This window comes from Cervus canadensis, chromosome 33, assembly GCF_019320065.1.
Source record: "Cervus canadensis isolate Bull #8, Minnesota chromosome 33, ASM1932006v1, whole genome shotgun sequence".
Taxonomy (NCBI): domain Eukaryota; kingdom Metazoa; phylum Chordata; class Mammalia; order Artiodactyla; family Cervidae; genus Cervus; species Cervus canadensis.
This window is the reverse complement of record NC_057418.1, coordinates 16,415,588-16,430,462: the sequence shown is the minus strand read 5'-3', so window position 1 is coordinate 16,430,462 and position 14,875 is coordinate 16,415,588. Positions and strand designations below refer to the sequence as shown.

At 38.0% G+C, this 14,875-nt stretch overlaps 1 protein-coding gene across 5 annotated transcripts in view; it reads right to left on the bottom strand.

Moving 5' to 3' along the window:
• Positions 1-2,547: 2,547 nt before the first annotated feature.
• PHACTR2 (phosphatase and actin regulator 2) overlaps positions 2,548-14,875 on the bottom strand; it is a 291,012-nt gene continuing 278,684 nt past the window's right edge. For all 5 annotated transcript variants that reach the window (XM_043456807.1, XM_043456804.1, XM_043456806.1 and 2 more), the window contains one exon: positions 2,548-9,205. In XM_043456807.1, the coding sequence (XP_043312742.1) occupies positions 9,190-9,205 (16 nt within the window). In that variant the 3' untranslated portion in view covers positions 2,548-9,189. The remainder of the gene's footprint in view (positions 9,206-14,875) is intronic.

Here is a 14,875-nt window from a genome sequence, read left to right as displayed (position 1 = left end):
AACACAGAAAATAATTTGCCCCTAATTGTTCTTGTAGGTATACTCAGCAGTTCAAATTCAAGCCATAAATGATCCTTTCCCACAGTTTAATAAGTCTGTTGCCTCTTTAGTCCCTGATTCCTTTGAAATCTTGGTCATTGCCTCACTGAGTCTTCTCCAACCTTTATTAATCTTGCTACCATATTATTCTTTCTTAAAGACAACTCTTGTATTATTCAGATTCAGAATTTTCCAATGAGTTCCGCTGCCTATTCAGTACCTCCCAGGGGCCTCAGTCAGCCCTCAAGATCTTCTGCAGTTTCACCACAGACCATGGTTTCACACTACCTTCGTTTTATTTTTCACTCAAATTGAATGAGACCAACTTTCCCCCAAATACAGTATGGACTCTTTCAGCATTACTTTGCTTACATCATTCTCTCCAACTGGAATTTTCTTCTATTTTGTAACATCCCACTCATCCTTTTAGGAGGGATTGAAATTTTTCTCCCACTGTTTGGTTCCTAGAAAAGGCTCTTACAGCAAAAGAGCAAAAAACCTTTACACAAACATTGCATTTTAAACCTTTCTCTAGAGTGTTATGCATTCTACTACTAGTGTCCACTTTTTACAGGACAGACTTCAAAGTTCACAAACTGGACAAGGACTTGGGTTGTCTGGACAGCAGTGCTGGTGGCAGCAACTCCATGCCACGTCTAAGTTGAGGTCCCATGAAGAGTTTAGTCAAATTTAATAAAATTTCATAAATTTGATGCTATGAAAGCACTGCAGAAAATGAGAAAATTGTCTCTTACCTCCATTAAGTTTTATCTTATTTATTTATTGGCTGTGATGCACAGCATGTGGGATCTTAGTTCCCAGATCAGGGACTGAACCCACACCCCCTGCACTGGAAGTACAGAGTCTTAACCACTGGGGAAGTCCCTCTCTTAGGTTTCACAGAGTAATGTTTCCATGACTGATTCTTTTGGCTCTTTTCCCTTACCCTACAAACCTACAATAAAACATTTTGGTTACAAGGAAAAAAGAAAGTAATGGTTCCATGTAGAACCTGGTTTTGTGTGAGAAAAATGGAAAGTGGTTGTTGAACTACTATATCTACCTTGGAGATGCACCCCTGAGTTTTAATAGCATACTTGGGTCCAGTTTTGAAACCTACTCTATTTTTTTGGTCCCGATTTATTCTCTTACAAGTCCTCCCTCTAGGGTTGTTTTTCTTCAGTTGCTTAGTCGTGTCAACTCTTCGTGACCCCATGGAACTGTATCACACCAGGCTTCCCTATCCTTCACCATCTCCCAGAGCTTGCTGAAACTCATGTCTATTTGTCGGTGGTGCCATCCAACCATCTCGCCCTCTGTCATCCCCTTCTCCTCCTGCCTTCATTCTTTCCCAGCATCAGGGTCTTTTCTAATGAGATGGCTCTTTGCATCAGGTGGCCAAAGTATGGGAACTTCCACTTCAGCACCAGTCCTTCCAATGAATATTCAGGACTGATTTCCTTTAGAATTAACTGGTTTGATCTCCTTGCAGTCCAAGGGACTCTCAAGAGTCTTCTCCAGCACCACAGTTCAAAAGCATCAATTCTTTGGTGCTCAGCCTTTTTTATGGTCCAACTCTCACATCCCTACATGACTACTGGAAAAACCATGGCTTTGACTTGACGGACGTTTGTCATAAAGTTTGCTTTATGACACAAAATAGCTTTTCAACTTCCATCTCATACCTTTGCCCTTGTCTTAGAGCATGAGGGAGGTTCACACATAATTTTTAACCACGGCTGAAAAACAGGAAAAGTATATGGCAATTCCTTTTCTAGTCAAAATATGTTCCCAAGATCTCTCCTTGGTTGTAAACATATTAAATAGTAGGCATAATGAGGATGTCTGTTTATTTTCTATATTACTAACTCTAAAGGGACTATCTTTATTTTTTACACATTATAATGTGAATGAAAATAGCAATTTCAAATCTCAGATGTAAAAAAGACACATAAAAAGATAGCTTATAAAAAAAAGACAGCTTATTTGTAAAAATAAACTGTAAGTTGCTGTTTAAAGCAGTAACTCTTTAGACGGTTATTTTTTTATTTATTTTAAATATTTATTTATTATGTGGTTGTGTTGGGTGTGAGCTGTGGCACTTGGGATCTTCCTTGTGTCATGGGGGAATCTTTCATTACGGCACACAGATTCTCTACTTGTGGTGCAAGGGCTCAGTAGTTGTAGCCACAGGCTGAGTTGCTCTGTGGCATGCCGGATCTTAGTTCCCTGACCAGGGATCGAACCCATGTCCTTTGCATTGCAAGGCAGATTCTTAACCACTGGATCATCAGGGAAGTCTCCAGACAGATATTTTAAATTAAAGGTACAAACCGTGAGGACTTGCATACAAAAAGTTTTAAGTCAGGTGGAGTTGAAATTACAGGGATTTAGAAAAGCTATCTTATTCTTGCTTTACAGGTATGGACTCTGAGTTTTTAATTTAGAAATACTGAGCCCTGTCTGAATACAACAGAAATAACAGAATACAACAGAACAAACTAAAGCTGGGATTTCCCAATGATTTTATTGAGGTAACTTTTCCCAATTTTATACATATATGCATTTATATATACTTAAGAAAGCTAAACAATGTTCTAAGGCACTTGGAATTGTGCACGGCAAAGCATACTATAATATCATACAACTACACAGAGCATATTCTTGCTTTTTAAATAACACAAACACCAATACGGAATAAAAAAGATAATACATAGTCTTTCTTTCAGGTTACAATAGTGGAATTACATATATATATGTGTGTATACTTGTAGATATTTATACCCACATACTATAATACAGTACAGGTTTCAGAACAACACACAAAAAAGAGAAACTGTCATGTTAATCAGTATACAGTTCCAGTTATTTACAGTCACAGATATTATACCTGTGTAATATGTAGGATAAGATCACTAACTGGAAATTAGAAATCAGTCAGCCTAATAACAATCACAGCTTACCATTCTTATCACTTTCACCAAAGCTTGAAATAACAGAAGAATGCATATAGTTCTTTATTTAAACCTCACTGTTACATAGGAAAAAAAAAATGACTAGGGTGAATTTTTAGTAGGTACTCAATCTGGTGAAATTGGTGCAGAATGTTGTGAACGCATTGGCACATCTCTAAGCCACAGAAGAAATATTTTTAAAAATAAAAATTAGTGCCTATATTTTTAGTGATGAAAGTGGTTTGACCCTAGATTCATTCAGGTTGTTTATGAATGCTAGTTAGCACTGCCATGGTGACGTCTTCATGTAGAAGCTCTGTAAGCAATGTAATACATAGTCAAACTATAACAAAACATCCAGTAAGGGAAAAGCCCCCCAAACTGGCAAGTGGCACAAATGTTATTGGCATTTTAACACAGCACAAAATTGACCTGAGGGCGGAGTGGCGTTCTGCCTCATTTACTCCCTTCAATTTATTCTTAAAAAAAAAATTGGTATTTAACAAGAATTCTTAAGCACCATCTTAAAGTTCACAATATAACCATTTTTATTGACTGAGTTACTCTGCTTCAAAAAAGATTTTAGAAATTTTAACATTGAAAAAAAATTATAGTGGCTAACTTAATTTGACCCTTTAGTCACAATTCACCCAAATCATTTCAAGACACATTTATCATTCAATTTTGATGATAAAAAGTTACAAAGAGAATAAGTATGTTTATGTATAGTTAAGATAAAAATATTTCACCCAGGTAAAACTCATCTGGTTTTATGAATGACCGTCATTGAAGTATGAACAATATGCATGCAATCCACAGCTCACCCTTCTTTCCTTCATAATTTAGTATTCACAAATCTAAGAAAAGTTGAACTGCATGAAAGTCTCTGCAGGGGAAATGCAAGTATTTGCACTGTAGATGAAATGCTTCTTTAACAGGATAAATGAGATTGTTTAGGAACTCATGGGATGCAGTTTACTAGGCGAAACCTAATGGTGATTTTCATAGACCACCAGTTTTGTTTATGTGTGGACAGTTAGCAGTCGTGTTTGTGGTTAAGCCATGCAGTGATCCTCATGACACTGCCTAGGGCTACGACTAACAGTGTAGTTGTGAAGTCAGATTGTGAGGCAAAAAAAAAGTGTGTTTCACGTGAACTCTGTCCTCTGCATACAGGGACTAATCAAGGGATGATGCCTGCTGGAACTGCCGAGACTACCCAGTAACCTCCTCCATGGAGAACTGGAAAACTAAAGCTGCCATCAGAAGAACTAGATGCGGAAGGCAAGAAAAATGACAGAGGAAGAAATGATTCAGAGCCCAAAGAAATGCAAGGCAGTCGAGATGAGGTTTTGAGACAGACACTTTTTCCTGTGTCCTCAAATTGCAGTAGTCAGCGGTATTTAAGGGAGGTGGCTCTCCTCTCAGGAGGGCATTTGAACACAGGGGAGGGCTTTTTACTTTTAGTATTTACAACAGTTGGGCATCCTACTGGCATTTAGCCAGCCAGGGCCTGGGAGAGTAAACATCTTGCAACGCGTGAGACATTTCTGTGTAACAAAGAATTGCCCAGCTCAAATGCCAGCACTAGCCCCACTGAGAGGCACGGATGGAGTGCTCTGCTTACGTGCACCGCTCTGCCAGCTAAATGGCATTGTTTCTGTAGTAAATCCTAGCATGGCTAAAAAATGACCCTTGCCTAGAGGGCTGGCTTCCAGTGCGAATAGCTGCTATAGGATTCTCTCTTTCTCTTTTTTTTTTTATGCCAGAAATCTTACAGTGTATACAATAGGGTTTCTTAATTTGGGATGACCCTGTCTTCAAAAAAGCATAAGCGAGCTATTTTGGGGTTGTTTTCTAGAAATGCTAATGGTGGTTTGCCATTTCCACAAAGAGTTTAAGCTTAATGGTTACAAAAAGTAAACGGAAAGTGAAAATGAGAACGGTTTGGGAGTATTCCACCCTATTTCTACCACCCTTTGATCACTAACAAATTATAATAGCGCCTCAGGCTGCTCTTCGAAAATTCGGTGTCCTCTATCTGGAGATGTGCTTTCTCCTCGGAAAGATGGTCCTATTAATTTGATGATTACTTTTGCTGTTGCAGTCTCCTCTAGGAAATAGTTCAGCTGGAAAAGTTCATTCTGCTTTGGCAAGTGAAATACTGTGACAGACACTTAGACACGCAACAGTGGAACTAGCCAGTTCAAGTGGCCACGGGAATATTTTGTAAATAAGTCGTTATCTTAGTGGTTCCTTAGTGCTTGTAACATTCTCTAACCATGTGAAGAAATTAATTCTTGTCTCAAAATATATATACTTTCATTAGTAAGGTTAGGCTTCATAATATGATTGTATCTAGGAATGTTTAAGGCTACCATACTGATGAAATGACATACATTTATATGTCTTATACTAGCTTGATTCCATCTTACATCCTTTGAAGATTTCTCATTAGGTGTAAAATGTGCTGCTGGAACCACTTAAAGAAGTATTCTGACACTTCTGAAGAGCTTTCACTGTTTAAATGTGGAGACACTGTTATGTGATAGACAAGGTTGCTTTTTTCTATTGTGAATGCAGTATAATTTGTGACAGTTGTGTCTGATTCTATTAAGGATAAATACAATGCCTGTTTTGTGTTAAAATGTGGTACACATTAGGATATGCAGTGTTAGTGCAGATTTTTCTATTTTAGGTGTAAGCTATTGTATTTTTTTTTAAGTGCCAATGCAGCACTGAATTAACTGCAGGTTGTAAAACTTGAGTTATGAGTTTTAAGGACTTGTCTCTCATTTTCAATATTTGATGATTATTAAGGAGTGTATTTAATTCCTCTATTTCCTTAAAAAGACTTTCACTGACATTTCAGAAGTTTCTCCTAACACAATATATTTACTAACGTAAGAGAAAGGTAAATGATTACAATCAATATGCTAATACAGGACATGAAAATGAAAGCAGAAAGTCAATTTTTCTGGATAAATCAGATAGAATGTGTTTTTTCCCCCTCAATTTGAAACAGCTGTTCAAATACCCAAACTAGTTCTCTACTATAGATTTAATTTTAGGAATTATCATAAAGGTAAACTATATTGAACAACAACAAAAAAAATGCAAGCTATTTCACACATATAGGAAATTACCAGGCAAGGCTGCCTAAAATTAATGCTAATCATCAGAGAACTAATTTTGTCATAACATGAAGATAATGCTAAAGCTCATGGCATCTTCATATTACCTTAACATTAAGGTTCTTTTTCTCCATTTTAAAAAATATGGAAATGACTTTGGTTTTTACAAAATCAAACTAGTCTGTCTAGTTCTTTCGTGCCTGAACTTTTCTGGAGATGGACTTGTTTTTCTTCCTTAATCATATCTTAGGGACTCAGAAAAACCACTTACTTGTATGTCAGCCTAATGTCGCACATTAAATAGCAAAAACCCTGATTTTGTACTGGAAGAACCCAACTCACACACACATTTATTTTTACAGAACCGCAGCTTACTGGCTGGATTGCAGAAATGCTGGCACGAGGCAGATACATAATTCTATGGCGGCTGGTCCACATCCTCGTATCCTTTCAGAGCTGCTTTGCAAGAGACCTCTGGATGGGCTGCTGATATGGATATGCAGTGTTTCTGCCTTTTAAAATTAGCTATTAAAACAGAGCTTCATTCTGTGAATGTAGCTTAGCTCATAATCCTTTCATTCTTTTTATTTAAAGGCTCATTCCAATGAAATAATTCATGGTTCCAATTCTTAAACTAGTAGTGGTTAATTATTTTTTTTTTAATTTTCTTAAAAAAAAAAAAAGTTAAGTTTAAAACTTTTCCCTAGACACATCAATCAGTAGAAGAGAAAGTGTGGGCAGTTCATAAATCTGGCATATCATAGCAAGAAAACAATATATTGAGGACCCAGAATCTCATTTTCCTTTTCAGAGTCTTATTTTTTTGTACTAAGTGCATCTCACTATAGGGAATTAAAAATTATATCACATGTACTGCTAGGGGGAAAAAGATTGTTCCTTTTATCAACCAAATAGAGACTTTCTATGACATGCATCTTGAGTGACAAATCAGTGATAAATGTCTTATATTTGCCATTTTTATAGGAGCCTTGTGACTAGAAATTAAAACAATGTTCTGAGATTATAAGTATAGAAAATTAAAATAACATTACATGCCTTGGTATTTTTCCTAAGACACTAAAATGACAATAAAACAATACCAAAAGGAAAAACATGACTTCAGCAAAAAAACCTGGAACATAGTTAGTATCTATGGCTGGATTTAAACACTATGAAATGAACAAAATTTCAACCAGATTAAAGACACTAGGGCATGCAGAAAAATTTTTTCAAAGCAAAAATAAGTTATTCTATCAAAGAAATGACAATAGTGCAAAATTCTAGGTTTATTGTATTAATGCACACAGCTGTGTACAGCAGGAGAGGCAACGATGCCATCTACTTTTCTTAGTTATAAAATGGTCCTGGCTTTTTTGTAATAGGCCAAGTGGGACGACATTTTTTATTTCTTATAAATCCAATTTTAAGTGGTTCTTTAAAATATAAATGAATGGCAGGACCCAAATTTACCCATTAGATTAAATGTCTGCTTTTGGTTGAAATAGAAAATTACAGTTTTCCATACAATGAACCAGAATTACTTCAGAAAATCCTAGTCCAAACTCTGAGAATAAAATAGTCTCTTTAGGTCTTGTTGTGTTGGTCTACATCACATGTGTTTTTAATAAAAGGGGCACAAAATAATTGTGAAAGAACAATTAGATGCAAGGTAGTATTTACACGTGGTCATAGGTACTTGGGAGCGGAAGCCACGCTATGCCCATGACTCCATGGAAAATAGCAAGATGACAATAATGGCTTCTTAATGTAAACAATATTGACTGTAGGCTCATGGGGAAATCTTTTGTAACTTTAATTCACTTTTGTACTGAAAGTCAGTTCTGTGTTTATGGATGCAATTTACAGACTCTTAAAATACCAAATGAAGTTCTCCTTACTTAACAACTTAGCAGAAATTTTCTGTTCTTTTAAGCCTTTGGGTGAGTTTTTTTTTTTTTAATCCATGTGCTTTATTTTTTTTAATAGCAGCAATCCAACTTAATGCAGCATGAAAACTAAGTAGTTCTTTCCGTTCCCATTCAGAGCCAACTGCTGGCAGAACACCTGTATTTTGCTTAAGTTTAACTTCGGATTCAGACTTTTTTAAAAGGTGCCATGATTGTAGATAGTATCTTCCTTAAATCAAGTAGGACTGTTTCAACTTTGGAGATAATTAAGCTAGGGAAAGACCAAAAGATTCATTTCTAAAGCTTGCTACAGATTTATAGGGTCGCATTACCTCTTTATTCCCAGTCCTGTTATCCTTGTGGAAGATTGGTATGTTAGGTAAGGAGTATTTAAAAGAATGTAAAGTGTGTATAGCTATGCTACTTGAAGCATGCAACAAAATTTGGGTAAGCATGCTTATTAAGAGTCAGTAAAAGCCTCTTGCATTTAAGAAAAAGATACATGAAAACACTCAGACTTATTTCTGGCAACTGGATTCACTGGCACAATGACAAGAAAATAATGGTACTATGCTGTACCAATATAATGGTGAAACAAGAATATTCTTCTAGGATCAGGTCTAAGAAATCCACATTGAGTGATTAAACTCCCAAACTCCTTAATAAGTTCTCAATTACCCAAAGCCTCTTCAAAAATACATTTATGCTTCTATTTCCTTTTTTCATTAACATAATGAAGTATTTCTCTTGCTTTCTGATTTTCACCGCCCTCCCCCCTTCGCCCCCCACAACCCTTTCCAGTGCTCAGAAATTCCATTCCCCATTCTTTAACCCACGCTCTCAAAGGTGGCTTTCTGGCAACAGCGATTGTCTTCTGCTCATCTTCTTTGATTAAAACTCCTGATGAAGAATAACTGGTGTAAACATGGTGTCCCTTACCATCAGACCACATGCTGGACAGCAGGGTCGCTGAACTATCCCCTTTGCTTGTTGGCCCACCCGGGCTGCACAAGTAGGGAGCAATTTCCACACGCGTCCTTCACCACAAGTTAAACAGAAACACACACATTCAAATCCCAGTGCAATATCAGGTTTTCAGGAAGTGAGGCTTCCGCCCAAGATGATCAGTCTGTTTCCCAAGAGTCTAATACTTCATTATGGACGATGAAACCTGAAATACGAAACAGAAACTCTGTGATGTGGTAGAGAAACACAACTCTATTCAGTGACGTGAATGTGGTACAGTCATGTTTATGATCAAAGGCGGCTCTAGCATCCCCAACTGAATTACTGGTCTCTTAATAAATTACTGTCATAACAGAAGATCGTTATAAATGTCATGTGGGAAAACAGACAGCTCTGCAAAAGATGCTGGTTTTATCATCTGAGATAGAGAGCAATCAATACACAAAACATCACTATCTTGAGGGTCATGTTCTAACCCATATTGAACAAAGTGAGACATTTCATAAAGGATTTGGTTACACCTGATTTGTCATTACAAAAAGGAAAACACCATCATGGAGTCACTATTTCATTAGCTTCAGCCTCTCTTCACTTGCCGCTGAAGACTCCAAATGTATTTTCTTTTCTTTTCTTTTTTTTTCAAATGTATTTTCTATACCTGAATTTTCAAACACCTCCCAGGCATTACCTTACAAATGTTCCACAGGCAACATACTAAGCATGAATACAGATACACAAATTATCTTTCCTTGTGAACCTGCCTTTATGCTTTCTATCTTGTTAAATGTTCTACCTTTTAAAATACTTTCAGTCTAGAAGCCTAAGATTGCAACTTTCTCCCTTTCACCCTCCACGTCTCATCAGTCACCAAGTCCTGCCCCGACTGCCTGTCTCTGGATTCATTCAAGCCTTTGCCACCTTTTGCTGAAACTACTAATGATACTAACAGCATGCTAGCTAGCTGGCTGGATTCATGCCCCTCCATGAACAGTCCTTGTGATTTTGTAGCCCTCTGCTTTTGAACATGTTCCTCTCTAATATTGCAATCACTCCTTTCATTTTCCATATATGTTTTCATATCTAAGATCAAGGTCAAAAGCCATCTTCTCCAGAAGCCCTTATCTGATTCACTTCTTCAGCCTACTTCTGTGATTTCAAAATTATGCAATTCTACTTGGTATTTCATTTATCTTGCCTACTCTCATGTTCATTTGTTCAAGTAAAATCTAATGTTCATCTGCCCAGACTCCAAATTAATTTCCCTGTCTCAGGCTCATAGATTGGGAGATCAAATCTATGCTCCACACTGTCACTGGCATTATTACCATAAATACTGATCCAATCATCCTAGATCTTTGTTAATATCATTGCACTGTTCCCCACTATTGATAAAATTTAAATTTCTTAGAGTGATGGCTGAGGCTTTTCAGGCTGTGGCCCAACCCATTTTCTAACTTCACAACCACTCCCTAAATACCCTAAATTCCAATCATGTGCCCTCCTAAAGGCTCTCCACTTTCCTTTACCCTTATCTTTCCTCCCATCTCTATCTCCTACAATCTTCCTCTGTGAGTTCCCCAAAATCCTTTTTCCTCCACCTCTCAGAAAAGCAATAATTGCTTCTATTCTGTGTACCCACAATATTTGGTTTATACCAGTTACTGATCATTGTGTGTGTGTGTGTATATGTATGTATGTATGTATGTATGTGTGTGTGTGTATGGGTGTATCTCCTTTTAGATCATGAGATGCTAAGAAAAGACTTGGACTTACTCACTTTCATATACTCATAGAATACAATATCTAGCATATGGTATTACTTAATAAATGTTGCTATGTTGAATCAAGCATTAAAAACAAAAAATTAAAGACAGAAGAACAGATGAAACAAGATTGGCTATAAGTTGATAATTGGAGCTATATGAAGGATGTATGGAGCCTGTGACATGACATTACTTCAGCATGTTCGACCAGAAGTCAAAATAAAGTAGGTTATACCAAGTTTTCCAAAACGAGCAAACACGTTGTGATTCAAGTAGGGATGTGTCCACTATGAGTTCAATTCTTGACTCTGTTCTGTCCACACCCTTGGGCAGGTGTGTGAACCTCCATGTTCTACACTGTTACGCAGGGATAACATGACTGCTTCCGTCACCTGAGCTTTATTCCTGCCCTCTGATCATGCAAAACCCTTCCCACCTCAGGCCTCTGCAGCAGCTCTCCCCACTACATTAGCTGATACCCTTGGGGGAAGTGTTTTTCTCTCCCCAAACAGTGCTGACAGCTTCCTCTTGTCATTTAAATCACAGAGTAAGTTTAATTTCCTCCAGAGACTCCGTTCTTAGCCATTCTACCCATCGCCACCCTCGCTCTTGGCACAGCGTCCTGTTATCTTTTTTTTCATAGCACTTAGCACTGTCTGAAATGATCATATCTAGGGACTTCCTGAGTGGTCCCACAGCTAAGACTCCGTTCTAAATGCAGGGGGCTCAGGTTCGACCGCTGGTCAGGGAACTAGATCCCATGTGCCGCAACTAAGACCCAACATAGCCAAGTAAATAAATATTTAAAATAAAAAAGAGCACCCACTCTTTTAAAAAGAAAAGAAGTGATTATCGTCTATTTGTTCATTTACTTGCTAACTGTCTGTCTCCCTCACTAGAACACAAGCATGTGAGCGTGAGGACTTAGACATGTTCTAAACTCCTGGGGTCCAGAAGAGTATGATTCACTCTCTGTGCTCCGTAAATACTTGCTAACACATGAACGACTGAGTACATATTTATAGGTGCACTTGGTTATTTGATTACTTGTTCTATAAGTAACTCTATGTAACTGAGGAGTTTAATCATGAGATCCACTTAACACAATTGCACCTGAGTATATACTGATCCATGATAACCCATTTGATATGATATTCCATCATGCTTTCTAGGAAGAGTCAACTATAACCTGAAGAAAAACTATGTAAGTTGTATAAAAATATTTCAATAGTAATTGAAAACCTCTTAAAATCAAACATATAAAACGTGAAAGAAAGAGAGGCAGATAATACCTAACTATTAAATTTGGTGGCACTAGTGGTAAAGAATCTGCCTGCCAATGCAGGAGACATGAGATGAGGGTTCTAGCCCTGGGTCGGGAAGATCCTCTGGAGGAGAAAGTGGCAACCCACTCCAGTATTCTCGCCTGGAAAATTTCCATGGACAGAGGAGCCTGGCAGCCTACAGTCCATGGGGTTGCAAAGAGTCACACATGACTGAGCACACACATTAAATTCTACTATGTGCCTAGCACAATTCCAAGTGCTATATATATACTACCTCATTTAATCTTCAAAATAATCCTATGAGGTAAGTACTCTTGTATCCTTTTTGTACAGATTTAGAAACTGAGGCACAGGGATGCTCAGTCATGTACTCAAGGCAGAGAGCTTGAAGGCCAGGCTCTAGACTCTGTGTTCCTAACCTATGTGAGACTATGAGATTAAAACATGTCTATCTATGCGTGCGTGCATGCTAAGTCACTTCAGTTGTCATCCATGCTTTCATTCAAAGGGTACTTTTGTTGCCCTCTGGGTAGAACGGAATGGAAAACGTAATCAACTGGATTTCTACACCCACCAGTTTTGATCAATTCTGACCAGAGAAAAATCTTGGTCCACATTTCCAGGTTACACTTTGATTGCTACAGTTGTCTCAAACACATCTGCCTTTTGCCGCCACAAAGAGAACTAGATGAAAATGGGCTCAGCACAAACTTTTCTCAATTACCAGAAAAAGCCAGGCCAGTGATGTCCTGGGGTGCGGGGGGGGCGGGGCAGGGAGAGTGAAACAAGAAGCAGGACAGAGGAGCACCACCCACACCACGTGGAGGGAGGAGGAATAGCCCTGGGAGCTTTGACAACACAAACATACTGCACCTGCAGAATCTTTACACCCTGACCTATCAAAGATCCCTCTTTGTAGCAATTTTTTAAGGTCTCTCCAAATTTGCAGGACCAATCATTCCACAGTGTCCTAATCTTCACTTGGTCTTGGGTTCCAAGGACACAAGAGGCTTTCTCTTCAATCAGTAATGTCTCTGGGATGAAGAAGGTAAATTAAGAATAGGGTTGGGTGGGACCTCCCAATGCAAGGGTCCTGGCTTTGATCCCTAGTCAGGGAACTAGATCCCGCATGCTGCCACTAAGATCCAGTGCAGCCAAATAATAAATAAGTAAATATTTAAAAAGAAATTGGGTTGGGCAACAATGGGAGTAGCCAGTGGACCAGATAAGATTTAGAACCTTTTAAAACCTAGTATTTTCTTGGAACGTGTCCTGCTTTTAATTTCCAAAAATTAGCAGGACACTACAAAATTTTTTGTGTTTTTCTGCAGACACTATTTGCCCATGGATCCCATTACAGAATGAGTTTACAGACTGGATTTTGTTGGAAAGTCAGGCCATCAGCATAGTGTCTAGACTGGCAAGGAGAAGATGACGACTAACCAATCCTCTGAATGTGGTAATATGCTGACAAAGCTGGGGGGTCAGAACTGTAACCTCTCCTTATAAGCACTGCCCAGATCTGGTCAAAATACATATATTTTGATCAATTCTGACCTTATCCAATCAGAAAGGAACATTTATATCCTGTTTAAATTAGGCATCTTATCTTCAAAATCAACTCCAACATTTTATGGTGAGAGGTGCTGAAAATGCAAATTTTTCTTAAGTTTGGTACCCACTCGGTGGCTTGCATTCATTTTGAGGTACATGAAGTTCAGCTTTACCTCTGGGGAAGTTTGCCTATCTGACAGAATGACAGTTTGGCTTTAGGCTTCAAGTTGATGAAGCAATAAATAGAATTACTGTGCCCTCACGATCCTTAAGCTTCTCGTCTACCCTTTTGTCAGAACTTTCCTGAAACTCAAACTTGGAAGCTATCTATATTTTCTTCTTGTTAAAAACATCAATAATTTTTTTCTTATATTCATACTTTTGAGAGAGAGTGAATAGAAGCAAAACAAGTCATGGAATTCAGGTAAAGACAACTCTTTCCCATAATGGTTCCTACACAAATACATAAAAATTTTCACCTTCCTATAAATTCATTTCTGATAATATAAAATATGAAATGACTCACTAAATGTAAAATGTTACTTTCCTATACTTCCCCAGTTGATATATTCAGAAATCCTGAGTTAATTAATTTCCTCTTTATTTAAAAGGGTTTAATGATCAAGGCACATACAATTATGTTAAACAAATGAGGAGGTTCTCCTAGACCACTGCTCCTTGTTCAACTGAAGTCAGATCACAGGCTGGATGGGAATTCGTGAGTCTGAATACGAAGCCATGCTTGCAACTCTGGTTGTCTAAGTGACATTTTGCAATTCTTTTCAGTTTCTGTCCAGGTAGCAAGGAAATGGAGCCCTCGAGAGAGTATCCCTACAGAAGCAGCCTTCTCATTCTCTGTGGTGGTAGTGGTTTAGTTGCTAAATCGTGTCCGACTCTTGTGACCCATGGACTGTAGCCTGCCAGGATCCTCTGTCCATGGGATTCTCCAGGCAAGAATACTGGAGTGGTTTGCCATTTCCTTCTCATTCTCTGTGGAGGGCCCCTAATTAATGGTTTTTTTTTTGTTTTTTTTTTGTTTTTAATTTTTGGCCACACTGCATGGCATGTGAGATCTTAGTTCCCTGACCAGGTATCGAACCCTTGCTGCCTGAGTGGAAGCACAGAGTCTTAACCACTGGACCACGATGGAAGTCACTGAATTAATGTTTATTGAGGTCACAAGTATAGTTCCCGCCATGTTGCATTTTGATAAGCCTGTGTAGAAGCTCAAAGGGTAGTTTAATTTATCTGTAAATCTACATAGGCTATAAT